This window comes from Ammospiza nelsoni, chromosome 17, assembly GCF_027579445.1.
Source record: "Ammospiza nelsoni isolate bAmmNel1 chromosome 17, bAmmNel1.pri, whole genome shotgun sequence".
Lineage (NCBI taxonomy): Eukaryota > Metazoa > Chordata > Aves > Passeriformes > Passerellidae > Ammospiza > Ammospiza nelsoni.
Genome location: NC_080649.1, coordinates 7,460,768 through 7,476,138, shown reverse-complemented (window position 1 = coordinate 7,476,138; position 15,371 = coordinate 7,460,768). Strand labels below are relative to the sequence as shown.

Below are 15,371 nucleotides of genomic sequence, written 5' to 3'. Positions count from 1 at the left end.
ATCGCGCTCTCGGCGCTCGGCTGCTCCGGCCGCGGCCCTGGCACCGCCCAGCGCCATCCCAGAGCCCCCGGCAGCTCGGGGCCGTATCCGGCCGTGAGGGGCCGCCTGCTCCCGCCGCTCCCGTGCGGGCCATGGCGAAGGGGCTGTGCCTTAACGGGCGCAAGCGGCTCGGCGAAGGCGTGGAGGGGCCGCGGGCGGCGCGGAAGAGGCGGAAGGCGGATGGCGGCGGCCCGGGCAGGGGCCCCGAGGTGAGAGCCGAGCGCCCGGCGCTGTGCGGGCCCTGTGTCCCTCACGGCCGCTTCTCGGGGGCGCTGGGAGTCCCCAAAGCCGTGGACAGCGGCAGAGTACCGGGAGGGTCGTATACAGCCAGTGCCTGCTGATAACAACACAGAATGCCCTGAGTTGTTCGCAGGGCTCATCGGGTCCGGCTTCTGGCCCTGGAGCCGTGGCCAGTCCAATCCCGCCTCGTGCCTCAGAGCATTGTCCGAACGCTTCTCGAACCTGGGCCCGTTTGGGGCCGTGACCGCTGCCTTGGGGAGCCTGGTAATGGCTTGCATTCTGCTCCAAGAGATGTGGGAAATAACTCATTTGGAGTGCTCAGCATTACATTTAAGGAATTTTGTTTAAAAAATAGATATATTCTCCAATATAATCTTCTCATAAACAAAGCAGATCTCGAAAGGAGCATTGTGCGTGCTCGGCACATGCACTGCTGGAGGATGCAGAGCAGCCCCACGGGGACACCTCACCCAGGGCACACTGAGTCACTGCCCGTGGGACAGGAGCTGGTGTCTCCAGCCCGTGAGATCAGCCCTGTTTGTATCCGCTTAGAGACAAATTCCTGTGGCTGGCAGTACCCTCTCCTTGGTGAATCAAAACCTCTGCTCTTTGTGTGGGTTTTTTTGCAAAGCTTTAATTAGGCTGTATTGAAAACAACGGTGTCATTACTTGTCTCAGCTTGAGAGATGAGGCACTAGCAATTACACCAGCGTGTGCTGTTATTGCTAGATGATTCTTAACCACTGGAACCACGAACGTTGTCACCTCTCTTTAACTTCCTTACCCAGTGACAAATGTCCTGAAGAGCACACCAGCTCGGTCCCGTGTGGGCAGGCTCTGACCAAATTACAGCACATGGCTTGTTAGTGTGTGGGGGAAAAGAACTTCCAGTGGGTGTTCGTGCTGTGAGGTTTTACATTCTCTAGTGTTGTGTGGTGTTTTTCCCCCTGTATGCCTTGATGTCTTTTCATCACTTATAATAAGAATCTCTTTAAAAATTTTACAGGAGTTTTTTGGAAGAGGCCATCTGGTCGGTGGAGGTCACCAAAATGCCACATTTACTTGCTAATTAGCCTTTAGAAGAATTTGTGCATTTAGGCTTAAAGAACTGCTATGCAGGAATGTGAGGCACAGTCCCCACTCATCAGCTCAGTGCTTTCTTTCTGCATATTCCTTGGATTTTACTGAAACGTTTTTCCCTGCAGGGGTCAGCAAACTCTTGTGGCAGAGCAGATCCCACACTGTAGATAGAGAAAACCTCCCATAGAGTGAGTCCTACATGTAACACTTGTAGAGATGTTTAAAGCTCTGCAGCAAGTGGGGGAAAGGGTTGAGAGACCAGAATATTGTGTTTGAATATCAGTTGTCTCCTTACTGCATACATCTGCTTATGTTAATCTTTGTTAAATAAATCTTCAAAGTTAGACTACCTGGGTTACTGAAATGTTGAGTAAATGTAATATTAAAGTGGGATCTGAAAGGAAACTGTTGCCCAGGATACTGCTTGTATCCAAGTAGTTTCTTTTTTCTTCCTTCTTCATGGACTGGTGTGATTACCTGAAACCTCTCTTACCAGCATTTCCCTTCCCACAGGTGAAGTCCTGTCATTTGTCAGCAGCTCTGCTGGGTGAGGACTCAGAAATCAGCCAGGAGCAGCTGTATGAGCTGCTGAAATACGCAGCTCTGGGGAAATGCCACAAGGCAGCACAGCCCAGGTACTGCAGCCAGCCTGCTCTCCTCCTCTGCCCTGGTGTGAGAACATTCCTGCAGGAATATTGGCCATGCTGGGCTGGGAGCACTCACTGTGGAGTTGCCATAATGGCAGCCTGGATTGTGCAGATAAAATTGTTAGATTTGGCCAGGAAGCAGAATTCCTCTTCTGGCAGAAATCCTACCATTCCACAGTTTTGTTTCATGTAGTTTTGAAAAACTGAATGACTGATGTGGAACTGAAGAAGCTCCACACACTGAGAAACAAAATACCCTGTTAAAATATTAACACAAATATTAATGCATTTCACATTAGATATAATTGAAACAGTGTTCTAGAGCATTTTAGAAAAAACAAAACATTTTAGTCACTTCTCCCTTTCTCTGGACCAATTCTCAGTACTGGAAGGGAAAGGCTGAGGAGGGCTTATAACCTTGAATGGCAAAAATGAAATTAAATTAAATTAATCTTCAAATGAAACTCAAAGCAGAAAATACTCCACTTTAGATTTTAATAGTAAATAGAGAATTATTTTGTGAAACTTATTTTGATTCACTAATTCACCAGAATGCATGACTACAGTAGAAGTTGCTGGTATAGTCACATTCTGATGCATATGAATGAGGTATACATGTTTTGAAATGCAGCAGAAATTTGCAATAACTCTTCTTTCTTTGTCTCCTGTACTCTGTTGCTTCCAGGAATATGTGGCTGTTGGAGATAAGCTATAAAGCCTCTTCTTATTGAAGTCATTTGGCACTTTGCCATTTACTGACTTTAAAGCTGGGCTGGTTCCAACTTTTTTTTTAAGAGTGCTTGATAATTGTTTTGCTTTGATTTATATATATATATATTTTTTAAATTATTGTTCTTTTCTAACTGCAGCTGGTGCCGTATTTATCACCAAAGCCACCTGGCTGGGGTTGTGGTTGTTGTTCTGCACGAAATGAGCCAACTCCATTTCTACAGATTCTATTTACAGTTCAAACACCTCAGGAAAGTGTTTCGCCATGTAAGTCCCAGACTGCATCCTTGCCAGTCCTGAAAGCACATCCCAGGGACAATGCTGCAGTGGAATTACTGCCTTTTCCAAGGATCTGGCCATCCTTGACAGCAAGTGAGAGGATCTTTTTGCATCAGTTGTCAGCTCAGAACAGAGGACAGGGCTTTGATATTAGGAACAGGATTTCAACACTTACATCTTTGAAGCTTTACCAGATGAAATGTTTATTGATGTTTCAGTCCTCTGACTGTTACATATCCTGCACCTACAGGATGCCAATTATGATAAATTGTGATAAATATCTTGGAATAATTTCAGTAATTTGGAATTTACTGCGAGTGAGGAGACTCTATAGCATTATGCTAGTCTTACTGGTTGAAAAATATCACTTTTATTATTTGCACTTATGTCAAGTTTCTCCCATTTCCCAGAAAGATTATTAAAATAATTAATTTTCTGACTTACAAGCAACATTTTTGAAATAAGATAGAAAGAAGGACTTGAATTTAAGCTTCTAGAGAGTTCTTCCTGAACTGCACCAAATGTAAATCACAACTTAACTGGAAAGACTGGAACTAGCTTTAGCTTCTATCAAAGAAGGTCTTGAGATTTGCCTTCTTGATCATATCAGGCAAGGCAGATCTGTCCTGTAGTACAAAGAATCCTGTGTCCTCCCTCATTGGAACAGGTTTGATTTGTGTTGGGTTTGTCTACTTGCTAAAACACCAAATGTATTTCCACTGTTTCTTTTTTTTCATCCTCTGAATTTGGCTGGCTTGGGGATCAATGAACCCCTCATTTTCTCCTTATCTTTGCCTGTCTTTCAAAGTCACTAACATGTTTTCACATTTTGTTTTTTCAGAGATTCACATTAGCACCTTCTGCCAACTTCCCGGTCAGCCTGTATGGAGAAGGAACAAACCTGAAACCTCAAAACACTCCACAAGGTATTTTGTTTGGGTTTGCATTCTCTCTTTCAAGACAGTGACTCACTTTAAACAGAGATTTATGACTTTGCATCCTTTGCAATCCCAGTGTGCTGCCATGATAAACTTGTTTAGAAAGGAAGGCATACAATGGCTTAAACCATGAGACTTCTTACCCTGACTAGTTCAGTAACTCATGTTGGGCTGATTGTCAAAATGGATGCAAAATGAGAAAGATTTTAACATATTTTATCCCAATCCCTACTGCTTTACTACCCATTCCAAGATGTATGTAATCAAAGATATACATTAGGTTTGAGCTAAGACTCTTGTCTTTTTCTCTGACCCTCTCTCTCTCTCCAGTCTGTTGTTCCAGGTAGTGATCTGGAATGGTGCAGCCTCTAAGTGTTGATCTGAAACAGAAACTGAGTTTGACAGATGCTTTTGTATTTTACAGGCTTGACTTCCACCAGCAGTGAGTGCACTGCTAAAAGCTCAGACTTGCAATGTGATCCCATCATTCAGAGATATGGAGAAAAAAAACAAGGCCTTACCAGCTATACTCTGACTTTAGAAGAGCAGAAAAAAAATGACTATCCCATAGAAGGTCAGTTTTTGGGTGAGGGCTGTTTATTGTTTTGTTGTGTTGGGGGTTGTTTTTAGTTTTGACAGTTTAGTGATATGTTTTGTCATGAGTTGTAGAAGAAAGATCTTATTCCCAAGTGTGTTTTCCTTCCAGGTTCCCCTGGATGCAAGGGCTACATCTCCACAGAGTGTGATCAGCAGAGGACAGACAACAGCCCTCTCTTTGGTCTGGATTGTGAAATGGTAAAAATCAGTGTGTGTGGCCTTAAAAAATAGAGTCAGGCACCCAGCTCTTATCAGCTCTTCCCAAGTAAGCCAAGCACTCTCTTAAACCACTTCTGATATCTTAATATCTGCTGCCAGTCCCTTCCTTGATGGTACCAGTGCTAATGCAGCCATGGAGAGGCCCCAGCAGTGGTTCTGGCTATGAGACAAAAATAATATCCTGAGCAAAGAGCTCAGTTCTGTTGGCTCCCAGAGCAGCAGCTGGATCTGCCAGGCTGTCAGCAATGCTGGAATAACCCATGAGACTGCTGTGGAATTCCTCCTCAGCTCTCTCCAAGGTTTGGGAAAGGAAAGATATTTCCCTGGCACACATCTTTCCTTTAGCATCACAGTTCCTCTGGCAGCTGCTTGGTGAAGAGTTCTCCTTTATAGCCTTGCAGAGATGCCTGTTTGGCATCAGCATTGAGTAACTATTGATACAATCTGGGCTCTGCCTTTAAATTGTTCAGTGTCTCTGGGGCCGGTGCTGTCAGCGGCATTTGTGCAGTGCAGAGAGCACAGACTGCTTCTGTGAAATCAGCACTTTTTGGCAGTGTTTTTCTGTGCTGTGCTTGCCTGTGTGTTTGCTGTGCTTACAGTGCACATTTAACAATTAGGATGAAGCACAGCAGAGTATAAACCCACCAGCTGTGAGGGGTGGATCTCCAAGTCAAGGAACTCCTTCACAGTGATGCTGCTGCAGCCAAAGCAGATGTGAGTGAAGGTTTTGGAGTGGCAGCATGGTGCTGATGCAACAACTGCCTCTGCTTCTTCCTGCCAGTGCCTGACTGCCAAGGGGAACGAGGTGACGCGCGTGTCGCTGGTGGATGCGCGGGGCCGCTGCCTCCTGAACGAGCTGGTCAAGCCTGAGAGCAGAGTGTTCAACTACCGCACCAGGTCGCTGCCACAGAGCTGCCTTCTCTCTGCCTGTCACAGCTGCAGCCCCTTCACATTCAGCTGTTACACAGGGCCTTCCAGAACCCCTGGGTTTGCACAGATCCTGCTGCATTTCCCTCAGTGTTAGGAATGCAGTTCTTGCTGTGTGACTAAAGTGACCGACGTCATGTGTACAATGTGGGGCTCCCAGGCAGAGCCACTGCCACTCTGCAGTGTCCATGGAAAGTTCTGTTACAAATTAATGACACACAGCACAAGTTACTCTTCACTCATGGTTATAAAGTAAGATGGAGTCTGTAGCTAAATTTGCTCATATGTAAAAAATGCATAGAGCTTGTACACACCTTTAGGGTGGGGCTCAGGATTACAACAAAAGCAGGCAAAACTCAAGGCTTGTCTTCTTCAAAACTTCACCTGGCTTTGTCCAGGAGGTGATGGCCCAGTCCCCTCAGGTTACTTGGAAGCATCTCCTTCCACCATAGACTTGCAATATTTCCTTACCTGTGCTGTCTGATGCCAACTGCATTATTCAAGAATACCTGGGAGAAATAAACTTTTGAAACAGATTTGGTAGCACTCTTAGCAGCTTAGCTGCAGAATATCCTCTGATGTTGGATCAGAAAACAGTAAATAGCATTCTGTGATTAGCTACACTGAGTTCATATTTCATATTCATATCACAGAACCTGCTTGCAATGTTTTCCAGCATACACTGCTGCTGATGTATTGTTTTTAACTCACCCAACTTTTGTTTTGAAGATTCTCAGGAATCACAAGGAAAATGCTTCTTCCAGTGAAGACAAGACTGTCAGACATCCAAACCAGGCTAAAAAAAATGCTTCCCCATGATGCAGTATTGGTGGGCCATTCTTTAAATTCTGATCTTCAGGCTTTGGAAGTGAGTATGTTTTTAAAACTGTTTTTCCTAACCCTGTGTTACTCATTTAACATCTGAAAACTTTAACAATTGCTCTTTTTATTAATGAACACTTGTTAATTGCTTTTTATTATGAATAGCCCTATGCTTGTAAGGATTAAAAGTCAAGAACTCTCCTTACAGCTATAAAATTTGCAAGGGGCTGTTCAGAACCCAAAAGAGAGAAGTCTGTCCAGACACAGATATTGTTGCAAGTGCAGCTTTACCCCTCTGCTTCAGCCAAATGCTTCTGATAGCTCTGTTATGGGGAGAGCTAAATCTCTGTGGGTGATTTAACCAATCTAAAATGCTTGGATCATAGTTAATCTTTCTAACTCAATCTGGATTTTCTCACTAGAGTGGGAAGTAGAAAGGAGAGTTGGATTTGTTTCATTATTCCTTTTGCTCTCTTGTGAATGAGGTATCTGTCAGGGAAGAACTGGCAACTGAAATTAAAAGGCAGAGGCACAGAAAATTGTGGAGTTACTGTCCTGTTCTGTATGTGTGCTGTTCTTAAACTAAAGTGGTGATGATTTTTCTCCTCCAGATGATCCACCCCAGCGTTATTGATACTTCACTGCTTTTTGCCAGAAGTGAAGGTCGAAGATTTAAGCTAAAATTTCTAGCCAAAGCTGTTTTAGGGTAAGATTATTACTGTACTGTCATGGTGGGTCATAGGGTCTTGATTTGCTGCTAATAGTATCAGAATTATTCTTTTGTTACTAAGATTCAAAAGAAAGGAGCAGGTTGTGGCAGTAAGACATGGTAAAAAGGAATTTACTGGCAGCATAATAAATGGGCTTGTCTTTGAGCAAGCAGGAATGCTGTGACCCAACCAGATCTGAGTCCCAGCAAAACTCACCTTCCTGCAGGGCTGGAGAGCTGTATTGAATTGTAGAACAGCACAGGCACTCCTGCTCGTACAGATGAGAGCTGCTTCAGTTGGCAAGAAAGAAATATTAACACATGAAAGTCTGATTTACTGACTTCAGTCATATTTCTCAGTGTATCAGCTACCACTGGATGGTATCTTAGTGAGATAATTCTCCCCATGCTCACAGTGAATGGTCATACTCTGCAGTGCCAAACTTCCCTGAACTGGAGGCTGCCTTCCTCTCTGTGTGCAAATTGTGAGCTGGGCCATTGGTCAGGAAAGAAGTAAAATTTAAAAATAGTCATGCATCAGAGTAGCAAGTATGAGCTCTGCTTCTGTCAGATTTCCCCTGTGCTTGGCACTGGTGAGGGCACACCTGGGGTGCTGTGTCCAGCTCTGGGCCCTCAGGTTGGGAAGGACCTTGGGACACTCAGGAATGTCCAGAGGGGGCAACAAGGCTGGAGAGGGGCTGGGAACACAAACCCTGAGAGGAACCACTGAGGGAGCTGGGGGTGCTCAGTGTGGAGAAAAGGAGACTCAGAGGTGACCTTATCACTCTGCACAGCTCCTGAAAGGTGCCTGTGCTCAGGTGGGGCTGGGCTCTTTCTCCAGGCAGCACTGACAGAACCAGGGCACAGTCTTAACCTGTGCTGAGAAAAATATGGGTTGGATATTAGGGAAAAGTTTTTTACAGAAAGAGTGATAAAGTTCTGGAATGGCTGCCTGGGGATGTGGTGGAGTCACCATCTCTGGATATACTTAAATAAAGACTGGACATGGCACTCAGTGCCATGGTTTAGTAGAGGTGCTAGGGCTGGGTTGGACTTGATCTTGAAGATCTCTTCCAACCTAGGGATTCTGTAAATTCCATAAACCATTTTGCTCAACATTGCAAAAACATTTCTTGCAGTAACTTTTGGGAATATTTCACAAGAATGCTGCTGCACAGAACTGAAATCCTTTTTGGAGAGGGGAAAGCTCTTTTGCCTGAAAAGGACCCAGTTTAGAAAAGACAGGATGTTGGTCAGTGTGGAAAAACAGATAACCTGCCTGTACACCTAATTTTGATGCCCTAGGAAGGAGATTCAGTGTGAACAGAAGCTTGGGCATGATCCTACAGAAGATGCCAGAGCTGCATTGGAGTTAGCTCAATTCTTCATTGAGCAAGGACCAACAAAGGTATCTAATTAAGATTTCTGTCCTAAACTACAGAACATAATGTTGTTGTGCTTTTGAAGAAAAAAACTTCCACTCCTGCCCATCCTCCTGTTGATTTAAAAGAGAAGAAAATGGAGCTGTTATAGAGGGCCCAGTTTTACAGCTTGTTACTTCCAGCCTCTATCCAGGAACCTGAATAACCTGGGCACTGCCAGTGCTCAGCACTCACTGCCAGCAGCCAGCATTGCTGCTGATCCTGAGCAGGGGCCCTGGCTAAAGAAGGACTGAGACATTTCCAGGCTGCAGGAATGCCTGTAATTTTTCTAGATCAAAGAAGAGAGACCTTGTGTGTTGTGGTAGTGATTCAGCTGGTTTTATGAGTCCCTTGTGCTGTTGATTTCTGAGAGAACTTTTCTGGAGATGACTGCCTGTTGATGCTGTGAGTGCTGCATGCTCCAAAATGACAACAGAAAATAATAAGGCAAGAAATTAATGTCCATGTTTCTTCACTGCTGGAGTGTGCCTGCATGACTCACAGGGAAAGCACAGGCTTTTTGTCAGCTACAATTAGCTGATGAGATGAAAGTCAGCTAATAATCTTCTTCCTTCCTCAAGGTAGCAGAACTAAACTTGGAGATGCTTCTGACAGCTGAAAAACTGGCTGAGGTCTCAAAGAACAAAGCTGTGCAACAGCCCCAGGGATGTGGGCTCCAGGAACAGCTGAATGAGCCTCCACCATTATCCAAACCATGGTAATAAGATTCTCAAATATGTATCCTTTTCCTTCAGTTGAATCCTCAGTAAAATCAAACAAGTGCCTTACATTTTTCAGAAGCAATCAGGATATTCAGACAGACACAAATAATTGAAGCACAGTGCTGAAAAACTTTGGGCAGTTTCATCTCAAATTTCACAGAGTATGTTCTAGGCTTCTTTTGATGTTGTGGACAAGAATATTCTTTCAAATTTCTTAACTGCATTGTAATTCTCTGACAAGCATTTCTTGAAAGTTTTTATTCCAAATACTGAAAAGTATTGTGATTCACAGTGTACTTCTCTCTGCTAGTTTTTTAGATTGTCTGCAGGTGACTGGCCAAAAACCCCTCCTTTTGGGCAGACAGGGATCAGACTCTTCTGGCCTGTGTCAGAGTAACCTGAGCACTTCAAATAAACAGGTGAATGGACTTAGAGTGGGTTGGTCTAAGCATCAAAATAGTTCAAAGTTGTTCTTGTTCTGGGAGTGGGCAGATGAGTCCTATTTTAAAAGCTGACTGGCAGTGCTGGTAGCAATAGTATTAATTCCAGGTTAGCTAAATCCATTTGAGCACTTCGGAAATGAGCTTTGATCCTCTGCATCCTCTCATGACTCACCAAGGAAGAATTTCTGCCCGAGGACTTTCTTAGACAATAATGAAAATTAAAGTTGGGAGTTAAATTCAATAGCCTTGGTTTTGATCCTCTGCAGTACAATTGTCTTTTACCTCTTTGAGCCTCGTTTGCTCTTGTCCCTCCAGATCCTTCAGAGAGCCTTGGAAGATGTTCCCCTGTCCAAATTCAGTATCATTCAGTTCACTTTGGGTCCAGGGTACCTTGCATCTCACCTTCACGCTGGACTTCATGAAAAGGTATTATTTTTTGTTTGAGAACAGTCTTTGTGCTGAGCTTGCAGAGAGATGTGATTTATCAGGAGGCACTGAGTAGTTAGTTCCTTTGCTTTGTGAGTGCCTTCTCTAATCTGTGTTCCAACAGGTGAGCAGCAAGCTGACTGACATGCTGACAATTTACGCAGGTCCTTTTGAAGAAAACTTCTGCATCAAGTCTGTGAAGAAAGAATTTGGGAGGTGTGGACCAATCCAGTCCCTTACAGTGGTAACCGAAACATTCCAGGTGAGGAGCACTCAAAGGCTGGAGACAGGCTGGAAGGTCTGAGTAAACTCTTGGAAAGATACAGATTAGAACCAAAGAAATGCCAGTGTTTCTGTTTGGAGGGTATTTTGTGGTAGTCATCAACTACAATCATTCAGGGCGCCTAAAAAGCTGCTCCACACAATGACAAGAACAGTGCAGCTCATGTGCTGCTCAGAGGACTTGGAGTGCTGGGGAAGCTGAGGTGATTTTTGTCCTTATAAAGAGAACTGATATGTTAAGGTCTTCAATAGCCAAAGAAAAAAAAAAGGGGTAGCATTAATTGAAGAGTTAATTGAAGGAGGTATTAAACAGCTAGACTATGTGGAGTATTACATATTTTACCCTCAAACTTTTTATATTATTCTAGTTTTAAAAGAAAGCAAAACTTTATTGAGACTTGACTTTTTACAAGGGAGGGCTAATGTGTCTCACTGCTAAAGCTGAAGTATTTTACTCTGCTATTCCCAGCCCTATGTCTGTATCCAATATGAAGTGCTGGAAGCTGCCCAGCTTGCTCTGGAGTGCCTGAATGGAGCTGAGGTAGCAGGATCCTGCATTAAGGTAAAGGCAAACAGCAAAAGTTATGTTCAGCCCAGGCACAGCCTCCAGTGCATCTGAAACATCACAGCAGTGTGTCTGGGCAAGTGCTTGTGCTGTTACAATCTCCCGGTCCCTGCACAGTTCAGGGCCCCTGGCAGAAAGGAAGTGGCTGGATCCCTCTTGTTTTTCCTTTTTGCCTGTCAGCAGAGGGGAGTAAGAAAGAGTTCTGACCTCCAGCTGCAGCTTGAAAAGGCAGATCCCAGTAACAGGGCTATACAGAGCATGGCATTTTACTTTTATAGTTTTTCTGCATTACAAATAGGATCTCCCTTTATCATGACTAATTAAGTTGGCCTTCATTAGTCATATTTATTTCAAGTGATGAAAAAGAACCTGTCTGCTTTTGCTAATGGGAGAAAAATACTTTAAAATAGAAGCTCAGAACACAGAGCAGTGTGGGCTGACATGCTTTTTATTTCTGCTGCATCCACCCCAGGTCCAGAGACCAGTCACTGCAGCAATGCTGGACTGCAATGTTCTGATTAAGGAATTAGAACTGGATGTAGAAAATGAAGGTGTGATTTATGTGGCTGGTCTGAAGAAGTCATTAACAGAGACAGAGTTGCAAGAAGAATTCGGCCAGTTGAAGCACCTGGAAGCACTGTTCCTGCCAAAGGATCTTCAGAGTGGAAAGCACAGGAGCTGCTGCTTCCTCAGTAAGTAGCTTCACACATAGCCTGCATATTTCCTTCAAATAATATTCAGCAGCCCTTGGGACTTTGCACAGACACAGCAAGAGCTACTGAAACCCAGCTAGGCTCCAAGGGATGGTATTTAAAATGCTCCAGTGGAAGCACATATTGTTTGGAGAAGCACTTTACAGCTAAATATTTAAGAGGAAAAACCACCTGCTTAAAAAAAAACCCCAAACATTTACTTAGAAAATTCCAGGGAGTTGGAACTAATGGAGCTCCAGTACTTCCATGTGAGGGGTGGCTGCTGTGCAGCTTCACACAGCCCAGGAATCTCCTTTGCAAGGTGAGAACAGCTCAGTGGGTGCTGCTGCAGCCAGCTGGCATTTCTAGTCTGATGTTTATCTGTAGCAAGATGAGGATCTGCTTGCTGCAGTGATTTGTTTCTCATCTCCCTCCTGCTCCACACCTTTAGCCCTGCCTTGCAGGTGCCAACAAGGGCAGCAACCAAAGCATGTTCCCTTCTCTTTGCATTTCAGAATTCCAGAAAACCCAGAGTGCTCTGGGTGCCCTTGAAGCCATGAATGGATGCACCATGAAGGGTAGTGAGTTAAGAAGTAGGAAAGCCCTTGCTCCAGGTCACCTCTGGAAATGGATTTGGCAAATGAATCACAGCAATGAGAAGCAAGGAAAACACATCTTCTATGAGAAAATGGAGCAGCTGTCTGACTCTGTGAGTGTGAGGCTCTGCTGGTGTTTGTTGCAGTTAGTGAGGAGGGACTGCCCTGGGAACTTGCAGAGGTAACTTTGAGCTGACTGAGGTGCAGAGCTCCTTGTGACAGAAGGGTGTCCTTGTGCTGGAGCAAAGGAGCTGCCAAGGATCAGTTCCCACAGAGCAGCTTGAGAGATAACACCACACGAGATAACATGATGTTTGCAGGGCACTGCATAACAGTGGAACTAGCCTAGTGCACAGGGCAGGGGGTGCTGCTGCCCAGGAACTGAAACCTGGCACTGGAGAGCTCACAGGGGGCACAGGGAGGGGTGAGTGCCTGTGGGCTGCACAGGAAACCAGAGCTCTGGAGGGGCAGCTCCCATGTGAGCAGGGCCTGTGGTTCTCCTGCAGCTGGGCCAGGTGCCAGGCAGGAGCAGCATCACTGCTGCCCTCCCCTGTGCCAGCCCCACACACTCTGAAGGATAATTGCTGATGAATGGGGGACTTTATTGCTTCTATTCTCTTATGCAGGAGCAGGATCTAAGGAAAAAGGTGAAGAAGTTAGACCAGAATATCAGAAAGCTCTATAGGAGCCTGCAGAATAACACCCTGTGTGTTGTTCTCTTTCCTGGAGTGAACAGGTAACTTGCTACCTATTTTGCAAAGAACCAAGGAAAATACAGAGCTGAATATTTTTATTTTAATCTCTTAAAAATTAAAGCCCTGCACAAGGAAGAGAAAGCCCAAAAGGAAGGCTGAAGCTGTTGTACTTAATCTGACTTTCATGTTGGGCCAATAAAACCTCAGCCCCAAGTTCTGCCCACAAAGCAGGCCTGAGTCACAGCTGATGGATCTGAGGGTCCAGAGTTGATTAATTGTACAGATCTTATCAGCTCCCCCACCTCCCCCAGAGGATGGTTCATCCCCATTGACAGTGAGATAAGTTCTGTGTAGCTGTGAGAGAATCAAGCAGAGTTTCCACAGCAGGGAGGAGTTTTTGGGGTGTTTTGTTTCTAAAACCACCAAATTACTGCAGCCAATGCCTCACTGCCAGTTGTGGTTCCCCACACTGTGCTGCAGCCACAGCTGATCAAGGAGATGCTTCATGCCCTTGTCCTCATGTGATGGACAAAAATGAGAAAACCCAAATTTGTTCAGAGTCCTTCAGCTTTTGTAGGAAGAAGCAAGTTGTGAATTTGAGTTGGGCTGCAGCACTGCAGGTATCAGGGATCCTTCCCTGGAGTGGGCTTCCTGCATTTCAGCCCCTGGGCCCGAGCTGCCAGTGTCTCACTGTTTAATTATCAACCAGAAAGGTTCAATCTTTCCTAAGCAAAGCCCTGGGTACTGAGGACATGCTCACTTCAACAGCCTTCTGTGCTCTCACTGTCACTGGTCAGCCAAATAAAGGTCACATTTCCTTTCTGCTGCCTTCTTTGGGCTAAAACTGCATCTGGTTGTGCATTTCTGAGCAATCACCCTGCACACTCACCTGTCACCCCACAGGAAGGTTTGAGGCAGGGATGGCTGTGAGTTCAGGCCACACCACGTGTCCTTTGCAGAGTCACTGGGCTCAGCACGATCTTCCATCACCAAGGGGTAGGAATCCCACCAGCAGAACAGGTGGATTCAGGAATCTGCATCCACAGGGAGGCTGTGGGAGCCCACAGGGCTTGGCTCACACTCTCAGGCTGCTGAGTGGGTTGGATGGGAGCTCCAGCTCAGGCTGGGAAGAGATTTCTTGCCAAGTGTGAGGTTCCTATATTATTGTTTCCCTGAGAACCAACAGTTCAGAGAAGGCTTCTTGATTAAAAAGGATGCCAAATAACTGTGGGGTGGAAAAAGAATTAATTTTTCAATGTGCTGACCTGGGGGGTTGCAGCCCTCACTGCCAGCCCAGCAGAGTTGTGTGCATGAAGGCTGCACTGAGCAGAACTAACACAGCTCTTGTTTGTGTTGCAGCACACATGGATCACAACCCGGCCTTGGTCTGATGGGAATAAAAGATGATGAAGGGAGGAGTGCTTGTTAAACTGCCAAGTTTTTAAGCAAAGTCTTTTGTTAAGATATTTTTAATTACTTAAAATATTGATGTCTTTGTAAAGATCTCTTACCATAAGAACAATAGGCTTTCACTCTGTATCTTGTAAAATGTCTAAAAATAAAAGCCATTCAAAGAGTCTTAAAGCACAAACCCTTTTCCATTAACCCTTCCTGCTGTGGGAAGGTCGGGCCAGGCAGGTGCTGGGGCCAGCTGGAGCAGGACTGGCCTGTGGGTGTCACTCCCTGCTGGTGCCAGGGTGCCAGCTGGGGATCTCCCCTGGAACAGGCAGGCCACGAGCAGGCAGGGCAGGGCAGAGGCTGCAGCAGCTGCTCAGCAGTTAACAGCCAGCCCAGGAACTGCCTGCATTGCTGGAACTCAGGGCCAGCTCCTGGAGTCGCTGCCTCCTTTCTGGGAAAGTGCTGTACTCGGTCCATGGAGAGGAGGAATCAGTGATTCATACTTCTTGGACAGTCTCCACTTTCTCCTCCTGCCCTGACCACCCCCACCCTCCCCTCACAAGAATTTCCTTGTGGCTGTGGGAGGGGCAAGGGATGTTTAAGGAAAGCACATGGCTGTGTGCACTTTGCACAGCACTGCTCTCCACAGGGAGCTGGAAGCAGGATGAGGTGATTTGCTGCCTCTCCTTTGCAGCCACTGCCACTTGAAATAGAGGCTGCTTGAGCATCTCTTGTTAACATACAGAATTTCCAAGCACAAAGATGCTTAGGAGAGTTTTAAACAATCAGAAAAAAAATTGAAAAATTAAATGTTTGTTAAAAGGTTTGACCATTAGATGAGGGATTTTTTCATGTGAATTGGAATAGACCAAGATAAAGGTGAAATAGTTATCATTCCAAAAGTT

The 15,371-nt window shown here is 45.2% G+C and overlaps 1 protein-coding gene across 1 annotated transcript; it reads left to right on the top strand.

The window, feature by feature from the left end:
* The first annotated feature begins 79 nt into the window (after positions 1-79).
* REXO5 (RNA exonuclease 5) lies at positions 80-14,659 on the top strand. Its single transcript, XM_059484348.1, has 19 exons — positions 80-248; positions 1,873-1,994; positions 2,876-3,002; positions 3,856-3,940; positions 4,377-4,526; positions 4,659-4,747; positions 5,550-5,665; positions 6,425-6,563; positions 7,129-7,223; positions 8,532-8,634; positions 9,229-9,365; positions 9,680-9,788; positions 10,128-10,238; positions 10,363-10,500; positions 10,990-11,082; positions 11,558-11,777; positions 12,293-12,486; positions 13,000-13,109; positions 14,428-14,659. Exons 1-19 carry the CDS (start codon positions 132-134, stop codon positions 14,495-14,497), a joined length of 2,325 nt encoding a protein of 774 aa, XP_059340331.1. The 5' UTR covers positions 80-131; the 3' UTR covers positions 14,498-14,659.
* The last annotated feature ends 712 nt before the right edge of the window (positions 14,660-15,371 follow it).

Coding starts and splice junctions, on each gene's coding strand:
- REXO5 (XM_059484348.1), top strand. CDS start 132: ATGGCGAAGGGGCTGTGCCTTAACGGGCGCAAGCGGCTCGGCGAAGGC. Junction 5,666..6,424: donor GTGTTCAACTACCGCACCAG/GTCGCTGCCACA, acceptor TTTGTTTTGAAG/ATTCTCAGGAATCACAAGGA. Junction 11,778..12,292: donor CAGGAGCTGCTGCTTCCTCA/GTAAGTAGCTTC, acceptor TTTGCATTTCAG/AATTCCAGAAAACCCAGAGT.